This window comes from Ruditapes philippinarum, unplaced genomic scaffold (genome assembly GCF_026571515.1).
Source record: "Ruditapes philippinarum isolate M1 unplaced genomic scaffold, ASM2657151v2 ctg4807_1_1_1_1, whole genome shotgun sequence".
Classification (NCBI taxonomy): domain Eukaryota; kingdom Metazoa; phylum Mollusca; class Bivalvia; order Venerida; family Veneridae; genus Ruditapes; species Ruditapes philippinarum.
Genome location: NW_026852392.1, coordinates 106,401 through 130,729, shown reverse-complemented (window position 1 = coordinate 130,729; position 24,329 = coordinate 106,401). Strand labels below are relative to the sequence as shown.

Genomic DNA, 24,329 nt, shown 5'->3' with positions numbered 1-24,329 from the left:
TATCTCTTTCACTCTGGTACATCTATGTATACATTTTATTTGATCTCTTTCACTCTGGTAGATCTATACCGTTATAAATGTATACATTTTATTTGATCTCTTTCACTCTGGTACATCTATACCGTTATAAATGGATATATACATTTTATTTGATCTATTTCACTCTGGTAGATCTATACCGTTATAAATGTATACATTTTATTTGATGTCTTTCACTCTGGTAGATCTATACCGTTATAAATGTATACATTTTATTTGATCTCTTTCACTCTGGTACATCTATACCGTTATAAATGTATACATTTTATTTTATCTCTTTCACTCTGGTAGATGTATACCGTTATAAATGTATACATTTTATTTTATCTCTTTCACTCTGGTACATCTATACCGTTATAAATGCATACATTTTATTTTATCTCTTTCACTCTGGTAGATCTATACCGTTATAAATGTATACATTTTATTTTATCTCTTTCACTCTGGTACATCTTTACCGTTTTATGATTATTACAGGGAATGGCAATGTGAAACTTACATTTCCTATGGCGGCAGCAACGACAGTTTTGGCCTGGGGTTACAATGTTTGGAAGGATACTTATGAACATAGTAGCTTAAAGTTAAACAACAAGTTTAAGAAAATGATTCGATGGCCTTTGGATTATTTCCTCAAAAGCTGGGACCTTGAAACCGAAACTCTTTATGTGCAGGTAAGATACAAAGACCTTATTATTAAGGATGGCGAACTCTTATGAATGGTTTTACATCGGCTAAAGTCGGTTAATATCGTGATAACCCGAGGCCACTCTCGCTTTCTTTCGACAGTTTTCGGATACCTATTTTTAGCATATTTTCGTCATGTGAGAGGGTGTTTTGGATTAAATTTTAATATGTCGTCCTGAATATACATGCTCATGAAGATTCATAATCCTTCATCTAGGTGCATTTAGACAACAATAAGACAATAAGAAATTAATTATTTTCCAGTGTACAAACAACGGAAATGTAGATTAGATAGACAAACTGTTTATACAAGCTAGACTTCAGTGAGTAAGTCAGGGGCGTCCGTGGCCGAGTGGTTAAGGTCGTTGACTTCAAACCACTTGCTCCTCACCGCTGTGGGTTCGAATCCCGACAATGACTTCGGATTCTTTCATGTGAGGAAGCTATCCAGCTAGCTTGCGGAACGTCGGTGGTTCTACTCAGGTGACCGTTCGTGCCTGAAATAATGCACGGAAGGGCACCTGAGGTCTTCCTCCACCAGTAAAGCTGGAACGATAATTATTACCTATACTGTATCGATGCGACGTAAAACCCAAAACAAAACAAACAAATTCAGTGAGTAAGTCATATTGATATCATACATAATCAAAGCACAGAAGGTGCTGAATTTGTTTGGGTCTCAGAATGTCAGAAAGGTGAAGGTTGTGAGATTATAAGCCAATTTGTTTTTGTATAGTGCCACCAATGCTTTCCAGTGTTTTAATTGTAGTAAATTGGCTATAAGACTAATTGCAACACTGATATTCAATGTTTATTTGACTTAAACAATTTGAAAAAAAAAATGAGTTGCACTAACTCGGATTTGAACTCCATACTTCTCTCTTCCTAAGCGAGAGCGTAAACCCCTCGGCCACGGTGAAGTTATATGTTAACGGTCTGAATAAAACCACATTATTCTAATTTAGGGTTTGTAACCCTTATTCTTACACAGATGTAAATAATCATGGAGCTTACTATAAGCATGTATATCTATAAAGAATACAACAATATTAGAAATCTTCGACCATTCGGGAACTATTTTGCTTGAAAATCAATGTGCCTGTCATTTGACCATCTTTACGCAGTGATCTCCCCTTAATTTTTCGGCGTAAGTGTACATATAAATGGAAGTAACCGCTTCAAAAAAGCGGACTACTTTCGGCTTTTGCAATTAACAGCATCAGGGTCTGAAATATTGCTACCATTATGTTTGGTCTGACGACCCAAACAAATAAAAATGAAAAAATTAACGGAAACTTAATCAATCAAAATCTTTATTTATCATTGTTTTATTATTGTTATAATTGTTTGTACTTAAGATTTATCAAGGTACACTGTATAGCTGTATAGCTGAATCTAAGAATGTTTGGAACAAATTATCAAAATAAACACTCGAACATTTGATATCCTTATCCATAGATTGGCAATTTAACCAAAGAACGAACGATGTGGGAAAGAGCAGACAATGACGCGTATAAATTACTCTGGGATCGCAATGAATGGCCAGTGTATAGCGTTTCGCCATCGAAACCCGGAAGTGACGTCGCAGCGGAAGTAGCGTCCGCAATGGCGTTGTCGTCACTTATTGAGTTCGGTAATTTACTTGTACTTTCCTTTTGTATTTGAACTGTATTTACTAAATTGTGAACTTGCAGATGAAACATATTCTGCCAGCAACTCTAAGAAATTGTACAAAGCTAAGTTGCAAGCCCGCCTAGAATATCTTAATTTAATTAGTTCTAATTCATGTCTGGGAAGTTTTGAAAGACAGTTTATATTTAAAGTATACTTATTTCTTTCTAATACGTTCCTGCGTTTAAGATTGGTTATGTAGGTATGTCGTGGTCGTTTTTTTGCACTTGTATCAAATAAGAACTATAAAATGAATAGCAATCTTTCATCATTTTAAGGACTTTCATCTGGAATGCAGTACATTTCCATTGATTGAATAAAAAATTGAATCGATTTGATTGATGGCGAAAAATAGACTGTATCGGCTAATGACCTTGTTTATTCATTCGTTGCTGAATTCATAAAATTGTTGTATAGATTAACTGAGGACCAAATTAAATAATAAATTGGTAAGTTTACGAATTGTCTTCTAGATTAATTGGGTAATTGATTTATTGATTGATTGATAAATTGATTGATTTACGTATATTTGTATACACAGATTCTGCAGATGATGTTATACCAACGACAACAGAGGGTAAATATCTAAACTATTTTTCTATATTATATTGATACTGAATATCTTATGAAATCTCTTAATACCCATAAGGGACGCGTTTCTCTTTTACTATATTGACCTTTTACATTTTGACTTTGAGTATGAAGCTATTATCTGCTGCAAAAGTTAAATTTTGGAAAACAGTACTTCAAAAATGCATGTATGAAAACATAAGATAGTATAATGTTTGAAAAGAGAATGTATATACATGAAACCATTGCTAAATGGTTAAAGTCCGTTATAAAAAGCAACATATAATATTTTGTTCCGAAACATTTTATTCTTTTTAAATACAATATTTATCCTGCGTGTCAACTGACTACTGCAACTCGGCCTACCATGATAATATACCTTTAAAACTAAAATATTTACCAGTAAATTATTATTAAAAGCCTTTGGGACCATTTATTAATAACAAATTTTGACACTCCGCTTACCACGATAGAATAAATGGGCTTAAAAGTAAGCTTGCCTTTCATGTTTTAAGTTGAAACATATCTGCAGCTTTAAAACTGATGTAGAGACGTAATGTAACTTTACATTTATGATTAAAATTAGGACATCCAAATGGATTTTGGTTAGGAAGAAACAAACTTCCAGAACGCTCGCCTAGACAAAAAAGAGCAACAGGTACACATTTCACTAATAATTTTATAATAATTGCCTGTTACTTATGATATGTTCTTGGCGATCAAATGTAGGCACTCAGCATCTACAAAATGTATACACTGTATGTTAATCTATCTCAGGTATATCACTGCTGAAACCATGCAGTAAAGGTATATAATCTTATTTGGGTAACAAAAATATATACTTACATAGCTTCATAAATTCACATGTAGCAATAGCTGTCCAGTATAAATGAAGTTGGCCGCTGATAATAACTATGTAGCAGACATCCATCTTTACATTAATACAGAACATATAATTATGTCTTTGATTAAAGCCAAAACATCGTCAATCACCAATAATCCCAATGTAGAACACTTCTAATACCGTATTTTCTTGCTAAATTCAAGACGATGACGAATACAACAGCAAATTACTGAATACAGCTGAGCAGATATACCGTTTGGCTAAAACATACCCTGGAAAATACAGTGACGTCGTTCCAGTTGCTAGTAAAGACTATCCGTGAGTAAAATTTCTAGATGCTCAATTTTTTCAACTTTTATTAATCATCATACTTTACCACTTCATCATTTTTCATCTTGTGTTATAAACACAAAGGGCCTGCGAGCATTACGGTAGCGCAGGTAATTTTAAACCTTAGGTGGATGGCTGGGAACGGGAGTGATAGAAAATAGTAGGGAGGGGAGTGAATCATTTTGAAAATATATGAAGCGTAAAGAAATGACATCTTTTCTCCGAAATGGGCATGTTTGGGGGATGAAACAAGATGTGTTTGTTTGTTTCATTTTACGCCTTTTCCAACAGTATTTCAGTCATATAGGCGGGTAGTTTCCTAACCATCGTTCCTGGAGAGTTACACCAGTACTAGACTACCTTTCTCCTCCCTAAACTACCAAAGCATCTCCCGGCGATGAAACAACATCCTTTAATCTTGTTATGACTACATGCTACTTTTTCATAACATACGAAACACTAGAAAAAGTCGCAAAGTCACTGTTACTTCATGTGGGTTGACGATGATTATCCTTTTCCCGAAATGGACATGTTTACCTTACATCTATAAATCCGAATAAAATGATAGGACAAAATGATATGAAATGAGGGACAAACATATGCCCTTTACCGACATACGTACAGATGTCATATTTCTCTTTAGAAAGCGATTATGAAGTTCACACATCAATAAGGTGTAAATCACTTATCCTTGTACGTAAAAACGGTACTGCACGGTCGTGAATATACGGGCAGTCTGATGAGAATACCAACTTATCACATATCTATGCTGATATTGCGAGTCCATAAAAATGGTATTGCACGGCCGTGCATATATTTTGACGTGACGTCATTTACGTTATACAAACATAGTGTAAATACGTTCTAAATGTTTCAGTAGCGTAATTACTACAGGCGCGTCAATGAAAATTTTCTTCCTTTGTACTTTAAACAGTCTTTATGTCTTTATTTTGGGTATGTGATGAATAGGATATTATATTCGTATAGGTTCATTACTTAATTTATTGAACTCGCATAATGTGATTTTATTTATCTCGTTCAATAAATTCAGATCATTGAACTGGTTAAATAAATTAATATTTTGCTCGCCGTGTATAATATTTGGAAAAGATCTAATTCACTGTAATTGTTGAGGTATTAACGCCAGATATTAAGCAGAAAGTTCTACATTTACAATAGCGAGAATGCAAACGTTATGGGTAATGTTTTGTATATCACACCAGGGATGTTCAGCCATGTCTTCTTCAGCTCCTGTTTTAGAACACACATAATGATATAAACTGATAGTTTTACAATGGTATAGTCTATAAATTCACCAAGACGGACCAAGTAGCGTCTCATTTTTTCATGAACAGGCTCTGGTGACTTTTCCGATTATTAGACTTGAAGAATAACACGGGACAGACCAATACAGTAAAAATAGAAAAATATGCTGAGAACATATCAAGTTTATGGTTTGAACTCTTAAGGTCGGCAAGCAGCACTAAGGCGGACATCACTCAATGATGTTATGCAACTTCCGTGTAATAATTGTGAACCTTACAGGGATTATATATTTTCTGTTAGTCAGTATGTAATTGTGTACCTTTCATACTTTATACATGTCCTGTAAGTCAGTATGTAATTGTGTACCTTACAGACTTTATACATGTCTTGTAAGACAGTATGTAATTGTGTACCTTTCATACTTTATACATGTCCTGTAAGTCAGTATGTAATTGTGTACCTTACAGACTTTATACATTTCCTGTTAGTCAGTATGTAATTGTGTACCTTACATACTTTATACATGTCCTGTAAGTCAGTATGTAATTGTGTACCTTACAGACTTTATACATGTCCTGTAAGACAGTATGTAATTGTGTACCTTTCATACTTTATACATTTCCTGTTAGTCAGTATGTAATTGTGTACCTTACAGACTTATACATTTCCTGTTAGTCAGTATGTAATTGTGTACCTTACATACTTTATACATGTCCTGTAAGTCAGTATGTAATTGTGTACCTTACAGACTTTATACATGTCCTGTAAGTCAGTATGTACTTGTGTACCTTACAGACTTTATACATGTCCTGTAAGTCAGTATGTAATTGTGTACCTTACAGACTTTATACATGTCCTGTAAGTCAGTATGTAATTGTGTACCTTACAGACTTTATACATGTCCTGTAAGTCAGTATGTAATTGTGTACCTTACATACTTTATACATGTCCTGTAATCCTGTAAGTCAGTATGTAATTGTGTACCTAACAGACTTTATACATGTCCTGTAAGTCAGTATGTAATTGTGTACCTTACAGACTTTATACATTTCCTGTAAGTCAGTATGTAATTGTGTGCCTTACATACTTTATACATTTCCCGTTAATCAATATGTAATTGTGTACCTTACAGGGAGTATACATTTCCTGTTAGTCAATATGTAATTATGTATCTAACAGGGATTATATATCTTCTGTTTTTCAGTATGTAATTGTGTATTTTACAGGGACTATACATTTTCTGTTTGTCAGTATGTAATTGTGTACATTACAGGAAATACACATTTTCTGTTAGTCAGTAAGTAATTGTGTATCTTACAGGAATATACATTTTTCTGTTAGTCAGTATGTAATAATTGTGTACCTTACAGGGACTATACGTCTTCTGGGTATGAAGATGAACTGTGCTTTGCTGCCAGTGTCCTTCATGATGTAACAGGTAAAAGTGTATACCTGTCGGACGCCATAGTATATTTTGACAAGTTTGCAAGTGCGGGAACTCCAAAATACTTTTCCTGGGACGACAAACGAACAGCTTGTGCGGTAATATTTTAATTTTCAACAATCCTTGAAATTATGAAGATCGTACACCATGAACGATCCTATCTATGTCACTGTTTGACGAGATGACAATATTCTTTTATTTTTTCAGACTGCCACTGTATGGCGATATCTATCACTGTTAAAAGTTTTACCTAAGTCTAAGTTAATGATATGGTCCTGTTTGACGTATTGCCAATTTTGACAATATTTAACTATTTCGACCATATTTTACAGTTTAACAATGTTACAATGTTCAAATATTATTGACAGAATGACACTTATTTACAACATGCAATTGTATGGCGAAATGGCACTAATATGAAGTTCTATGACGATATAGTACTATAATCAACTGTTAGATAGTATGTAGCTGTTTGACGATAGGTACTGATTGACAGAATGCTATATAAAACACAATTTGACACCGGATGACACTGACACAGTTTAACGTTCTGACTCTGTTTGACGATATAAAAACGATTTAGGTTCTGACACTGTTTGACGTTCTGACACTGTTTGACATTCTGACACTGTTTGACATTCTGACACTGTTTGTAGTTCTGACACTGTTTGACGATATAAAAACGATTAAGGTTCTGACACTGTTTGACGTTCTGACACTGTTTGACATTCTGACACTGTTTGACGTTCTGACACTGTTTGACGTTCTGACACTGTTTGACATTCTGACACTGTTTGACATTCTGACACTGTTTGTAGTTCTGACACTGTTTGGCGATATAAAAACTATTTAGGTTCTGACACTGTTTGACGTTCTGACACTGTTTGACATTCTGACACTGTTTGACATTCTGACACTGTTTGTAGTTCTGACACTGTTTGACGAGATAAAAACGATTAAGGTTCTGACACTGTTTGACGTTCTGACACTGTTTGACATTCTGACACTGTTTGACGTCCTGATACTGTTTGACGTTCTGACAATGTTTGACATTCTGACACTGTTTGACATTCTGACACTGTTTGTAGTTCTGACACTGTTTGGCGTTCTGATACTGTTTGACATTCTGACACTGTTTGGTGTTCTGACACTGTATGACGTTCTGAAACTGTTTGGCGTTCTGATACTGTTTGACTTTCTGACACTGTTTGACATTCTGACACTGTTTGACGGTCTGACACTGTTTGAAGTTCTGACACTGTTTGACGTTCTAACACTTTTTGATGTTCTGACACTGTTTGAAGTTCTAACACTGTTTGACGTTCTTACTTTGTTTGGCGTTTTGACACTGTTTGACGTTCTGACACTGTTTGACGTCATGACACTGTTTGACGTTCTAACATTGTTTGACGTTCTGACACTGTTTGACGTTTTGACACTTTTTGACGTTCTGATACTGTTTGACGTTCTGACACTGTTTGACGTTCTGACACTGACGTTTTGACACTGTTTGAAGTTCTAACACTGTTTGACATTTTGACACTGTTTGGTGTTCTGACATTGTTTGACGTTCTGACACTGTTTGACGTTCTGACACTGCTTGACGTTTTGACACTGTTTGACGTTCTAACACTGTTTGACGTTCTGACACTGTTTGGCGTTCTGACACTGTTTGACGTTCTGACACTGTTTGGCGTTCTGATACTGTTGACAGTCTGACACTGTTTGACGTTTTGACGTTCTGACACTGTTTGACAGTCTGTCACTGTTGACGGTCTGACAATGTTTGACAGTCTGACACTGTTTGACAGTCTGTCACTGTTAACGGTCTGACACTTCTGACGTCATGTTAATTTCCCATAGGCCTCTGGAAGTTATTCTTACTGTTACTGCAAGTGTACCACGTGACTAAGAATTTTGTTGTTACATAGGAAATAGTACTTTTTAACAGTATAAAATTAGGTCGCGTGGTCTATTTTCTAAATAAAATGGCCGCCATTTTTTTCTCGACTATTTTCTTATTTCCGAAGTTCACCACGACAGGAAATTACCAAAGTAAGTATGATACCCATAAAATTTTGTTGTTTGCATCCTGGAGCGCCTCAGGTAACAGTATATTTCTTGGGGTGACATTTTTACTATTACCCACAAACCCATGTGCTATTTTTATCCTTCTACTGTCTATATCATCAGCTGGATAAAGCCTTGCCGGATAAACTTATATCTATCTCCAGTCATTACGTCACATGATGACGTCACATATTAAGCAGCAAAACAAAACTGCATATATATAGAGGATATTGAATGAGTGTAAGTTCAATACTGAATTTATTGCACGAGTTGAATAAAATTATATTATGCGAGCCTCTGGCGAGCATAATATTATTTTATTCAACGAGTGCAATAAATTCAGTAATGAACTTACACGAATTTAATATTCTATTTATCACAAACCCAAAATAAAAACCGTTTAAGGTGAAATAAGAGTCATTTTTCATTGACGCGCCTATAGTACAACGCTAGCATTACACTATGTTTGTATAACGCTAATGACGTCACGTCAAAATATATGCACGGCCGTGCAATACCATATTTACGGAGTCGCAAAATCGGCACGGGTGTGTGATAAATATATATATGCTATTTTATCGGGGAAAAAGAAGAATGAAACCATTTAATTATTCTAAAAACATGATAAAAAGCAGGATAAATCAAATACATGGTTGATGTCGGGATGGAGAAGGTTTATCCGGTTCGCTGCGAAAGTGAATCTTGGCTCGCTAAAGCTCGCCAAGATACACTTTCTCGCTCACCGGATAAACCTTCTCCATCCCGACATCAACCATGTATTTTCTATATATAATGATAAGATGCTGTTTGACGTTCTTACACTGTTTGACTGTTTTATTTACACTGTTTGACTGTTTTATTATTAAAATTTTCCATTCGTTAGGTAATTTTGTACAAGATAACACGAAAACAGAAATACGCTTCATACTTACAAGATTTCCGCAAATTTTGGCTGGACACATCTGGCCAAACAACATTTAATGGTTTTGCCTGGAGAAGTGAAAATGGCACGTTAAGTGTAACAGGTAAGCATATCTGTCAGTGTCACATAAGTAAACGACGTATATAATATTATGTAATATTTTATGCCATTGGAGGTGCTACATAATAATGTAACGCGTAAGTTATGAATATATTGATATAACATGTACGTGTAAGTTCGATATAGCATTGACAATGGAGGGGGCATTATTTAAATGTATCGACATTCCGTTAAATGATGTGTGTAATACAATTTAAGAAGGGATATTTTTTGTAAGGACAATGGAAATGTGTTTGTTTAGATAAGATCAAGCTAGTTGTTATAGACAACAGTAACTTATACAATTACGATTTTATGTAATTGTATCGTTTAATTCATGAAGTAAATGTACAATTCGTGTTTAAAAGATGTGTTACGTAAAGTGTTTTAGTTAACATCATAATGATTGTTAAATATTTGTGTAGTTTTTAATAAGTGCATAGTTTTAAGATGTAAAATATGATTGTAACGTAGATCAAATAAAATGCATGCTGTTTATTATCTGACATACATGCTTAAAATGATAGTAAAGTAACGTACGTACATGTTAAAGATAAGAACAAGTTGAGTATAGTAACGTATATATTTTAAAGCAATAAAGTAACGTATATGTTTAAAATGGTCATCATGCAGATTTTAAAAAAATAAGGGAATAACAAAGGTTAGTGTATGTATCATAGCTATTTAATGTAAAAGAAGGATTTTATGTCAGAGACAACACTAGCATAGTATTTAAAGGTTATCGTAAAATTGTATTTGAAAAATAACTATAATAACAAATCTTTTAAAAGTAAGGATCAGGTAGATGTAAATGCGACGGCTAAGTGGATTTCAAAAATAAGGATCAGGCAGAAGTAAACCCGAGGGTTAGGTAAATTTTAAAGATAAGAATCAGGTAGATGTAAACGCCAGGGCTGAGTGGATTCTAAAGATAAGGATCATGAAGATATGAACGCAAGGGTTAAGTGGATTTTTAGATAAGGATTAGGTAGATGTTAACGCGAAGGTTAAGTGGATTTTACCGATTAGGATGAAGCAGATGTAAACACGAGGATTAAGTGGATTTTATATATTACGATCAGGTATGTGTAAACAGCGAGAGTTAAGTGGATATTTAAGATAAGGATCAGGTAGATGTTAATAAGAGGGTTAAGTGGATTTTAGATATTAGGATCAGGTACATGTAAACTGCGAGGGTTAAGTGGATTTTAAAGATAAGGATCAGGTTGTTGTAAACGCGGGGGTTATCTGGATTTTAAAGATTAGGATCATGTAGATGTAACGCGAGGGTTTAGTGGATTTGTAAGATAAGGATCCGGTACATGTTAACGTGAGGGTTAAGTGGATTTATAGATAAGGATCAGGTACATGAAACATGTGGATTTTAAAGATAAATGTCAGGTAGATGTAAACACGAGGGTTAAGTAGAAATTTATAGATAAGGATCAGGTACATGTAAACGTTAAGGTTCTGTGGAATTTAATGATAAGGATCAGCTCTACAAAGGTCTCCACAAAGTTGATAGTTTGGATTCAAATTTATCTTCAGACTACTTATTTTTCAAAAAGGAAAGTTGCTGGTAGGGGTATTAATCATCGGCAGTAATAGGTCTAGTTCGTTGAATCTTCCAAGAATTTTAATTTACAACCTCCTTGCTTTTATATAACGATCTAGATAATTCAGTATCATTTTTTGAAGTTTTTTTTCCTTTATTTTCAGCCAATGCAATTTTCATACTGCTACAGAGTATTGAAGCTGGTGTGTTTGAGAATGAGGTTGCCACGGAGATTTATATTTGGAGTAGCAAGCAGATTAACTATATGCTAGGTGCAAATGGAATGCACTACAGTTACCTGATTGGTTACGGAAATGAATATGTTAAAAATCCATACCATAAAAATAGGTTAGTGTTTTTGCTGGCGACCTTTATTTCTCTATGTTATGTCTGTTTGCAACTAACTTCCATATACCATTCGCGAGAAAAAAAATCAAACATCAAGCCAATAAATAAATAAATAAATAAATAAATAAAAGTAAAAGTAGACATATTACTGGGAGTGTCATTGAGCTTGGATATGTTTAAAACTTCCCACGGACAAGTGTTTCAAAATACTCAATTTCTAACCATCTTAAACCTTTCTAATTTGCGGTGTCTATTTCTCATACTGCTTCGGTTCTTCACGGTATCTATCGTTTAAGCGCCAATCAGAGTTCGAGAAGTGTATTTGCATTTTTATATCTTTTATACAATTACAATATATTATCATTTCATTTGCACATGAAGCGCATGCTCAAAGTCTAAGGAATGTGGATGGAGTTTTTATGAATCGTTGTCGGATAACCAAAACACATTAATCGGTGCTCTTGTTGGTGGCCCTGATGTAAATGATTATCATACAGATACAAGACAAAACAAGCTAGGAAACAGTGTCGCTCTAGATTATAATGCCGGGTTTCAGTCAGCTCTTGCAGGTCTGTATTCAAGCTAGGAAACAGTGTCGCTCTAGATAATAATGCTGGGTTTCAGTCAGCTCTAGCAGGTCTGTATACAAGCTAGGAAACAGCGTCGCTCTAGAGTATAATGCTGGGTTTCAGTCAGTTCTTGCAGGTCTATATACAAGCTAGGAAACAGTGTCGCTCTAGAGTATAATGCTGGGTTTCAGTCAGCTCTAGCAGGTATGTATACAAGCTAGGAAACAGTGTCACTCTAGAGTATAATGATGGGTTTCCGTCAGCTCTAGCAGGTCTGTATACAAGCTAGGAAACAGCGCGTCGCTCTAGATAATAATGCTGGGTTTCAGTCAGCTCTTGCAGGTCTGTATACAAGCTAGGAAACAGTGTCGCTCTAGAGTATAATGCTGGGTTTCAGTCAGCTCTAGCAGGTCTGTATACAAGCTAGGAAACAGTGTCGCTCTAGAGTATAATGCTGGGTTTCAGTCAGCTCTTGCAGGTCTGTATACAAGCTAGGAAACAGCGTCGCTCTAGAGTATAATGCTGGGTTTCAGTCAGCTCTAGCAGGTCTGTATACAAGCTTGGAAACAGTGTCACTCTAGAGTATAATGCTGGGTTTCAGTCAGTTCTAGCAGGTCTGTATACAAGCTAGGAAACAGTGTCGCTCTAGAGTATAATGCTGTGTTTCAGTCAGCTCTAGCAGGTCTGTATACAAGCTAGGAAACAGTGTCACTCTAGAGTATAATGATGGGTTTCAGTCAGCTCTAGCAGGTCTGTATACAAGCTAGGAAACAGTGTCGCTCTAGAGTATAATGCTGGATTTCAGTCAGCTCTAGCAGGTCTGTATACAAGCTAGGAAACAGCGTCGCTCTAGAGTATAATGCTGGGTTTCAGTCAGTTCTAGCAGGTCTGTATACAAGCTAGGAAACAGTGTCGCTCTAGAGTATAATGCTGGGTTTCAGTCAGCTCTAGCAGGTCTGTATACAAGCTAGGAAACAGTGTCACTCTAGATTATAATGCTGGGTTTCAGTCAGCTCTAGCAGGTCTGTATACAAGCTAGGAAACAGTGTCACTCTAGAGTATAATGCTGCGTTTCAGTCAGCTCTAGCAGGTCTGTATACAAGCTAGGAAACAGTGTCACTCTAGATTATAATGCTGCGTTTCAGTCAGCTCTTGCAGGTCTGTATACAAGCTAGGAAACAGTGTCACTCTAGAGTATAATGATGGGTTTCAGTCAGCTCTAGCAGGTCTGTATACAAGCTAGGAAACAGTGTCACTCTAGAGTATAATGATGGGTTTCAGTCAGCTCCAGCAGGTCTGTATACAAGCTAGGAAACAGCGTCGCTCTAGAGTATAATGCTGCGTTTCAGTCAGCTCTTGCAGGTCTGTATACAAGCTAGGAAACAGTGTCACTCTAGAGTATAATGATGGGTTTCAGTCAGCTCTAGCAGGTCTGTATACAAGCTAGGAAACAGTGTCACTCTAGAGTATAATGATGGGTTTCAGTCAGCTCTAGCAGGTCTGTATACAAGCTAGGAAACAGTGTCGCTCTAGAGTATAATGCTGCGTTTCAGTCAGCTCTTGCAGGTCTGTATACAAGCTAGGAAACAGTGTCACTCTAGAGTATAATGCTGCGTTTTAGTCAGCTCTAGCAGGTCTGTATACAAGCTAGGAAACAGTGTCACTCTAGAGTATAATGATGGGTTTCAGTCAGCTCTAGCAGGTCTGTATACAAGCTAGGAAACAGTGTCGCTCTAGAGTATAATGCTGCGTTTCAGTCAGCTCTTGCAGGTCTGTATACAAGCTTGGAAACAGTGTCGCTCTATAGTGTAATGCTGGGTTTCAGTCAGCTCTTGCAGGTCTGTATACAAGCATGGAAACAGTGTCGCTCTAGAGTGTAATGCTGGGTTTCAGTCAGCTCTTGCAGGTCTGTATACAAGCTAGGAAACACTGTCGCAATAGAGTATAATGCTGGGTTTCAGTCAGCTCTAGCAGGTCTGTATACAAGCTAGTAAACAGTGTCACTCTAGAGTATAATGCTGCGTTTCAGTCTGTATACAATTATCAGCAAGTCATGACAATCTTATATTGAAGATCTTTACAAGATTTGAATCTTAACATGTTTAGCATACACTTTGTATACATTTATCTATCATTATTCTTAAGTGAAATTTTAAACGTACATGCACTACATGTAGTTTATAATAAAACAATTGAAAGTTGTTGTTCCCATTTCTTGTCCTCATAGAAAATATGCATCCTCAAAGTTGGGTCTCATCGATGCATATAATCTACACACAACTATATTGTTAGACGTATAAGAATGTAAACTTAACTCAATTTTCCATATATTGATCATTAGATTTAAATGTTATATTGGAATTAATTTGTTATAGACAAGAATTAATTTATTATAGATTTGAATTAATTTGTTATAGACTGAAATTAATTTGTTACATCACGATGATGATACTCAGTTTTCTATTTTTATCTGTCTACCATTTTAATTGAAAGCCTCTTTCAACTCAATATGAACCTGTTTCTTCACTCACAAACACTTACACTCGCGTTTACAATAAATGAGGTTTACTAGGTGATAATACTTGCTAAACAAATAATTATATGTAATGTTTGTTAATTCTTTTCAAATTCAATTGTTAATTTTCTGTTTATAATTATGTCAATTAGGACTTGAGAAGAAAAACTTGCAGTTGGAGAAGAGATGTAGAAACCATAATGGAGGTAAACATGTAACATTTGTTGTTTATTTTAAAGGAGCTGGGTCTGTTTTGTGATAAACCCCCTTGTGGCTGAGGGGTTGCGTGACACGGAGTATCGTGACATGTTGACCGTGGAGTATCGTGGCCTGTTTGTAACAATACGGTATCGTGACATATATAACGATGAAGTATTGTGACGTGTATGTAAGACCACAGAGTATTGTGGCATGGTTACCGTGGAATATCGTGGCATGTATGTTACATGCGGTATCAAGGCATATATAACCACGGATAATCTTGGCATGTTTACCGTGGAGTATCGTGGCATGTATGTAACATGCGGTATCAAGGCATATAGAACCACGGAGTATTTGTGGAATGTTTACCGTGGAGTATCGTGGCATGTATGTAACATGCGGAATCAAGGCATATATAACCACGGAGTATCATGACATCTATGTAACGGTAGAGTATCGTGGCATATATAACCACGAAGTATCGTGACATGTTTACCACGGAGTATCGTGGCATGTATGTAACAATACAGTATCAAGGCATATATAACCACGAAGTATCGTGGCATGTATGTAACAATACAGTATCAAGGTATATATAACCACGAGTTCAGGGATATGTTTTATATTCAATATTTTTAATATGTTTTATATTCCATATAAAAATGTTGTACAAAGCTTTTATTTATTTAATGATTTTGTTGATCAGGAATTGAATTTTCTACACCTCACGTAATCCAGCCTCTAACAGACCCAACATCAGCGACTAAGTACTCAACAACAGAACCAACACGTGCGTATTTTATGAAACAACAAAATTCACATACATAGCGTTATTAGTACTTATAGTTTGCTAAAAGTGTTATTATGCCCATCCGATCATAAATGAATGATCAGTGAACAGATAAGAATAAATAAAATAATAAAATAAATTTGCATTTTGCCATACTTGTTTTTACTATTAACGGAAATTTTCTATAAATATCGTTCAGTATATGCATCGGTAACATTTATCAATTCTTTAAAAAAGTGGACATACTTTTTTATATTTTATGTGTTATTTTATATTGTTTCATAAATATTTACATTTAGTAATTATTATTATTTAATTGTCAATTACCATTATGATAGCCAATCTTTTGGAGTATTTTGCTATTTCAACTCGACTTAAAAGTGAAAAATATGTGCCTAATGTCATTTTAATAATTTGAGTATTGAAACATCATTAGAGTTAAAGTTTGCAAAACTGAAAATAAATAAAAGCAAAATAACTGCTACTGTGTTTTGCGCAACATGTATTTCTTCATTTATTTAAAATAATAGCCCTTGTTTTTGGAACTTCGCTTAAATTATTAAAATGTTTATGGAACACATGGACATTTTTATCTCACATTGATTTAAGAGTAAAATACAACAAACTGGCATTATAGCATTATATCAATTGATTTAGAAGTCAAATACAACATACTTGCATAATAGCATTTATAATTTATATCGATTGATTTAGAAGAAAAATACAAAACACTGGCATTATAGCATTATATCAATTGATAAGACGTAAAATACAACATACTAGCATTATAGCATTATATCAATTGATTTTGAAGTAAAACACAACATACCGACATTATATCATTATATCACTTGATTTTGATGTAAAATACAACATACCGACATTATAGCATTATATCAATTGATGTACAAGTAAAGTACAACACACTGACATTATAGCATTATATCAATTGATTTAGAAGTAGAATACAACATACTGGCATTCTAGCATTATATCAATTGATTTAGAAGTAAAATACAACATACTGGCATTCTAGCATTATATCAATTGATTTTGAAGTAATATACAACATACTGGCATTCTAGCATTATATCAATTGATTAAGAAGTCAAATACAAGATACTGGTATTCTAGCATTATATCAATTGATTTAGAAGTACAATACAACAAACTGGCATTCTAGCATTATGTCAATTTATTTAAAAGTAAAATAAAAGATACTGGCATTCTAGCATTATATCAATTGATTTAGAAGTAAAATACAAGATACTGGCATTCTAGCATTATATCAATTGATTTTGAAGTAAAATACAACATACAGGCATTATAGCATTATATCAATTGATTTAGAAGTAAAATACAAGATACTGGCATTCTAGCATTATATCAATTGATTTAGAAGTAAAATACAAGATACTGGCATTCTAGCATTATATCAATTGATTTAGAAGTAAAATACAAGATACTGGCATTCTAGCATTATATCAATTGATTTAGAAGTAAAATACAAGATACTGGCATTCTAGCATTATATCAATTGATTTAGAAGTAAAATACAAGATACTGGCATTCTAGCATTATATCAATTGATTAAGAAGTACAATACAACATACTGGCATTCTAGCATTATATCAATTGATTTAGAAGTACAATACAACATACTGGCATTCTAGCATTATATCAATTGATTTAGAAGTACAATACAACATACTGGCATTCTAGCATTATATCAATTGATTTAAAAGTAAAATACAAGATACTGGCATTCTAGCATTATATCAATTGATTGAAAAGTAAAATACAATATACTGGCATTCTAGCATTATATCAATTGATTTAGAAGTACAATACAACATACTGGCATTCTAGCATTATATCAATTGATTTAGAAGTACAATACAACATACTGGCATTCTAGCATTATATCAATTGATTTAGAAGTAAAATACAACACACTGACATTCTAGCATTATATCAATTGATTTAGAAGTAAAATACAAGATACTGGCATTCTAGCATTATATCAATTGATTTTGAAGTAATATACAAGATACTGGCATTCTAGCATTATATCAATTGATTTTGAAGTAATATACAAGATACTGGCATTATAGCATTATATCAATTGATTTTGAAGTAATATACAAGATACTGGCATTCTAGCATTATATCAATTGATTTTGAAGTAATATACAAGATACTGGCATTTTAGCATTATATCAATTGATTTAGAAGTAAAATACAAGATACTGGCATTCTTGCATTATATCAATTGATTTAAAAGTAAAATACAACATACTGGCATTCTAGCATTATATCAATTGATTTAGAAGTACAATACAACATACTGGCATTCTAGCATTATATCAATTGATTTAGAAGTACAATACAACATACTGGCATTCTAGCATTATATCAATTGATTTAGAAGTAAAATACAACATACTGGCATTCTAGCATTATATCAATTGATTTTGAAGTAATATACAAGATACTGGCATTATAGCATTATATCAATTGATTTAGAAGTAAAATACAAGATACTGGCATTCTTGCATTATATCAATTGATTTAGAAGTAAAATACAACATACTGGCATTCTAGCAATATATCAATTGGTTTAGAAGTACAATACAACATACTGGCATTCTAGCATTATATCAATTGGTTTAGAAGTACAATACAACATACTGGCATTCTAGCATTATATCAATTTATTTAGAAGTAAAATACAAGATACTGGCATTCTAGCATTATATCGATTGATTTAGAAGTAAAATACAAGATACTGGCATTCTAGCATTATATCAATTGATTTAGAAGTAAAATACAAGATACTGGCATTCTAGCATTATATCAATTGATTTAGAAGTAAAATACAAGATACTGGCATTCTAGCATTATATCAATTGATTTAGAAGTAAAATACAAGATATTGACATTCTAGCATTATATCAATTGATTTAGAAGTAAAATACAAGATACTGGTATTCTATCATTATATCAATTTATTTAGAAGTAAAATACAAGATACTGGCATTGTAGGCATTATATCAATTGATTTAGAAGAAAAATAAAAAATAGGGCATTCTGGGAAATTAAAAATAAATTTAAATTTAAAACATATGGTTTAAATAGATTATTTTAAATTTAATTTAGTTTGTTCCTAAAAAAACCCAAAACATAAATTTTAACTAAAACTAAAGCCCTCAAAAAATCAAATTTTTTTTTTCTTGGGGCGAAAAAGTTTTGGAACGAAAACCAAAAATTTTCCCCAAAACCCAAATGGCGAGGTTTGGGTTTACACGGGGAGACAGAACGTCAGGTGGGTTAGGGATGGTAAAAACTGTAAAACTATATATTTTTTATTTTTAAAGAAATCCCAAGGGGGTTTTTTAAAAAAATAAATTTAAACGAAAAATACGTAAGCACAAGTCACCACCGCTCTTTAATTTTACTTTTTGGGGAAAATTTTTTACACATGTACTTTAAAATTTTTTAACATAAATTTAAAACGACGTTTTGGGTTTTAAAACAAACAATAACTAAAACTAAAATGAAAAATGACGAAATTTTAAAATGCCCCAAATAGAGATATATTAAACATGAAAAAAATGAAAATGATCATTTATAAAGAATTTCTAAAAACCCATAAATATTTTTTTTAAACATGAAATTGTTTTTAAGACGGGTCAGCAGTAAAGACGACAAAAAGGTAGGGCCCTCGGCTGTTATAGTGTTTGGGTTTTGGGGAGTTTTTGAATTTCAAGGCGGGATACGAGACAGGGGGTTTTAAATTACACGATTTTGAAACGTAGTTTTGAGATGGCCTTTTAGATTATTTTATAAAAATAGGGGCTACCTGATAATTTCAGGGCTTAATACAAAAGGTTTTTATTACAAGAAAATTCCCTTCATAAAAATTTTAATATATTATTGTTAAAAAAGTTAGTTTTTTAGCGCATTTTATGGAAAATTTTTTTTTAAAAAAAAGTGTATTTATTTCATTAAATTAAAACAGCGGGGAAAAAGACCCGCACTAATTTTTTATATCCCCGATTTTTTTATGGGAAAGGGCGGCTTAGAGGCGTTTGAGGAGGGAAAGTGGTCGCGGCCCCGAAAATAGAAAATGGATTGAAAATTATTTTTTAAAATATGCGTTTTTAAGGGCCCCAAAAAAAAGGGGCTACGTGGCTGGTGAAAGTGGAAAGCACTTTTTTATTGAAACAGAAAATTTCAAAGAAAAAAGGGAAATTTCCCTTTTTTTAATTTTTTAAAGGGCCAATTACTGATAATTAGTCCAAAATTACATTTTTCAAAATTTTAAAAAAATGAAAAACCCCTAAAAAAACGCTCAAAAGGGGACCCATTGGGAAAATCCTTTTGGGGAAATGAAAAGGAATATGTAAAAAGTCAGCCTTTCCCCTTTTTAAAAATGATGAAAACCAAAGGGTGGTTAAAACCTTGAAAAACATAATAGATGTCGTCTAAAAAATCATTGGTTTTTTAAAAATTTGTCTTTAAAACTTTTCGTAAAAAAAGTTAACTTTTGTAAAAATATTTATTTTAAAATATTTTTTTAACTTAAACAAATGTAAAAAAAAATATAAACATTTCACAAATGATTTTTTGAGTCATAAACTATTTTACTTTTTTTAGGTATTAAAACCCTTTTTTCCCCCATGAGAAAATTGGGGAAAAATGGCCATTCTCACTGAAAAAACCTTTCCCCTTTCAAGTTCAAAAATGCCCATGGAAAAAATAAAGGAAAAAAGCTTCAAACTTTGGGAAAAATTTTTGACTGGACCAAATTTCCCTTTTTTAACGACAAAGCCCCGTCTTTTTAAAATTTTCCCGTTACCTTGGGGAACGGGGGACATTTTTCAAAAATTTGGGCCCAAAAAACAAATATTTTGGGCCCCCATTTTTTCCAAAACAAAATTTATTTCAAAAATGCTTTGACAAAATTCTCAAGGGATTGAAGATTTGAGTTCCCAAAAGGGTTTTTTTAAAGTTGGTTACACATTACTATATGATGACCTGGGGGGAATTTTTAAAAACCTTCACAAAATCCCAAAAAATTTTTTTGGCCAAAAAGAAAGGGGGGCTCCGTCCCCCCTTCAAACCCCCCAAAAAGAAGGGGGCACATTCCCCTCTGGCAACCCCCTGGAAATTTTTTTTTTGGAAAGGGGGGGGCGCCGAAAAAGTGCTCAAATTTTTTAGCAAAAAATTTCCCCAAACGAAAAAAAGTGTTTTTGGGGCCCAAAAGGGGCATTTTTTCAAAATTTTTTAGGCCTAAAAAAGGGAGGGGGGGGCGAAAGTGGGGGTTTTTTTGCGTAATAAAGAATTTTTTTTAAACAAAAACGATAGTTTTGAAACATTTGTTAGGAAACAAATTAACACGCATTAATTAAACCAGGATCAGGGAGGATATTTAGATTATTTATGAAATTTTTTTCATATAAAAAATAATTAGTTTCAAAGGAAAATATAAATTTTTGTTTAAACTTTTATTGCATTCCCAAAAAAATTCAATTCCCAAATTTTTTAAGGAAAAAAGACCAAAGAAAGTTTGTTTTTTGGTTTTCTTTTTTTTCCTAATTTTTTTTGGAAACCCTAACAATTTTATTTTTTAATTTTCTTTTAAACCCTTTATTTAATTTTCATTAAAAATAGATGCCAAAACACTCTTTAAATTTTTTTTCTTAAAAACAATTTAAAAAAATTTTTTAAATGTTTTTCTTTTTTATAATTTTTTGAAAACATTTACTCCGGCAGGGTAATGGGGGAAAAGGTAAAAAAGTTTACACGTTTGCAAAGGGAATTAGAGAGAAATTACCAAGAAATTTCTCTTTGCGTTTTACTATTCTGATAAGTTAACTACGGGAATACCTGAAAAGAAACAAAAAGCCCCGGTTTTAAAACCGGGGGGTGTTTCCCCAATTTGGTTTTGGACACAGGAAAATACACCTCTTGTAAAAATTCAGAGTTATGTCCGGGAAAAAGTTAAAAAGGGCAAAAATTTTCCCCAAAAAATTAAAGGAAAGGGCCAGATTTAAACTGTTCTTTGCATGCATTTCTAAAAAATATGATCTATAAACCCTAAAAAATTTTCCTTTTGATGAATTTTAATATAATTTCCGATTTTTATGTCCCGGCCCAATTTTCAAAAATTTTTAAAATAAAAAAGGGGCAATTTTCCAAAATTGGGGAAAGGGCAGATTATGATTCTTGTCCCCACTGCCACATCTCCCCAAATTGAGTTTAATTTTTACCTAAAAAGGGTTTTTCATTTTGATATTTTCTTATAGTTTTACAGTATGCCCTTTGGGACAAGATTTTTCAAAAAAGGGAGATAATCCAAAAATGAGGCTTAACAGGGGTTATGGTTTTTTTTCCCACTGAAACCTCTATTTCAAGAGATCTAATTTAGGTTTAAATTTATTTTGGAAAAAAAAAACTTAGGCATTCATGCCTGAGTTATCGCGAAACACTCTTTCATGTTAAAACATTAGTAAGTGAACTACGCGTGAATACCTGAAACAAACTTGCGACATTCAAGCCTGTTTTATCGTGAGACACTCACGTTAAACATTAGTTTTTCAAATCTTTTCTGTTTAAATAGATCTGTTTTTCCGTCAAAAATTTGGAAAATCTTTTATAATTGCAACATGTTTGTTGAGGGAAAATACCCTTTACGGGATTTTTAGTCGGGATTCCCTTTCCCCTTTTTTCTCTGCGTTTCCTTATGGGGTAAGAGGGGAAAACCAGACTATACGACGTTGTGCTTTTTAAGTTTTTTAAATGACAAAAAGAGTATATAATAAAGAATATATAAGAATATATAGTAAACTATTTATACTTTTTTAAATTTTACGTTTTTTCGATCTTTTTCCCACTTTACATTTTTAAAAAACAATGAAATAAATTTATATTATTTTTACGGAAATCAAACACTGCCCTCAAAGAGCATCGTAGGCAAAGAAAAATTCACCCATATGCCCAAATTTTTAAATATTAATGTTAAGATTTTACTGAAACAAAATCTAGTTAAAACCCATACCAAAAAACCCCTTTAAAAATTTATGTTTTTTTATAACGCCGTTTAATTTTTGGGGGTTAAATGTATATTTTTTTAAAGAAAAACAAAGATTTTTTTAAAGATTTTATAAAGGGCCTTTTTTTTTTTGGGGCTTTATTTTATATTTTTAAAAAAGGGAAAATTTTTCAAAAAAAGGGGGAATTTATTAAATTTTTTTTGAAACCCCCATTAAATTTTGGCGGGAAATTTTTTTTGAAAGAAAAAATTTGTTTAAAAAGTTTTAAATAAGTTTTTTATTGCCCGTTTTTAAAATTTTTTGGGGGGAAAATTTTATATTATTTTAATTTTTCATTTAAGTGTTGCCTTTTTTGTTACGTTTTCTTTCTATCAGCTCTTATCTTTTTAAATAGATGAATAAATAAAATACGAAATTTATTTTTAAAATGGGGGGTGATCCCACTTTTTAAAAAAATATAAATAAATTTTCATAAAAAGTTTAAAAAATTGAAAAGTCCCGGTGAGAGTTATGCCGACGAAAAAGTGTGGGGCGGGTTTGGGGGATGTTTAACAGGGTCCAAAAGAACAGCAGTTACTTTTAAAGAAAGGTATGAAGGTAAAAAGCCGTATGATAAAAATTGGGGTTTCCCTACTGAAAGGAAAACCCAAGAACCCTTTTTGTATGTAATTATTTGAAAATTTTTTTTTTATTTTATTTTACCCTGTTACTATAATATTACACTGAATATTGTGATACTGTACGTTTGTAATGTCGCTTTCCATTGTGTAAAGTGATATTGATAAAAACTATATACACGGATGATGTCATTTTTCTTAATTAATTTACATAAATACCCAAATAAAAAGAAGTTTGTTTTATAAATACATTATCAAGATTTTTAACATGTTACATGGTCTTTTATAGACGTTGTTTGAAATATAATCTTCGCCTACCGATGTTATATACAAAGGGCCGTTTATATAAGTCCATATTACCTGTCAAAAATCTTTATAGCTGATAATGTACACTGATTAATAACATTAGTTAGCTTGTTATACAAAAACCATGTTTTTTTTTTTTTTGTTTTCCCTTTTGGAAATTTTTATTTAATTGGGGCCACCCCGGGGTAAATTTTTAATACATAAATTTTTAAAGAAAATTTTTTTAAGGCATTTTGATTTAAATCCAGTTGAAACTAGGGGCTTTAGAAAAAAACTCTAGGAATTTCTCTAATAAGGGAAAAACATTTACTTAGTTATTATAATAAATTTAACATATGGCCCTTTAAAGTGTACGTTTAAACAATAAAACATTTAAAAGAAAAATAAAAACTTATATTTATACAGTTTCGCAACAATCATTTTCTTACCGG

General features: G+C 33.0%; 1 protein-coding gene across 1 annotated transcript in view; it reads left to right on the top strand.

The window, feature by feature from the left end:
* LOC132758865 (uncharacterized) overlaps positions 1 to 24,329 on the top strand; it is a 139,312-nt gene that overhangs the window by 31,506 nt on the left and 83,477 nt on the right. Inside the window, exons 8-18 of the mRNA XM_060750574.1 lie at positions 517 to 710; positions 2,182 to 2,356; positions 2,936 to 2,971; positions 3,551 to 3,622; positions 4,012 to 4,126; positions 6,775 to 6,946; positions 9,802 to 9,943; positions 11,659 to 11,842; positions 12,224 to 12,411; positions 15,079 to 15,132; positions 15,834 to 15,917. Of these exons, the coding sequence (XP_060606557.1) occupies positions 517 to 710; positions 2,182 to 2,356; positions 2,936 to 2,971; positions 3,551 to 3,622; positions 4,012 to 4,126; positions 6,775 to 6,946; positions 9,802 to 9,943; positions 11,659 to 11,842; positions 12,224 to 12,411; positions 15,079 to 15,132; positions 15,834 to 15,917 (1,416 nt within the window). The remainder of the gene's footprint in view (positions 1 to 516; positions 711 to 2,181; positions 2,357 to 2,935; positions 2,972 to 3,550; positions 3,623 to 4,011; positions 4,127 to 6,774; positions 6,947 to 9,801; positions 9,944 to 11,658; positions 11,843 to 12,223; positions 12,412 to 15,078; positions 15,133 to 15,833; positions 15,918 to 24,329) is intronic.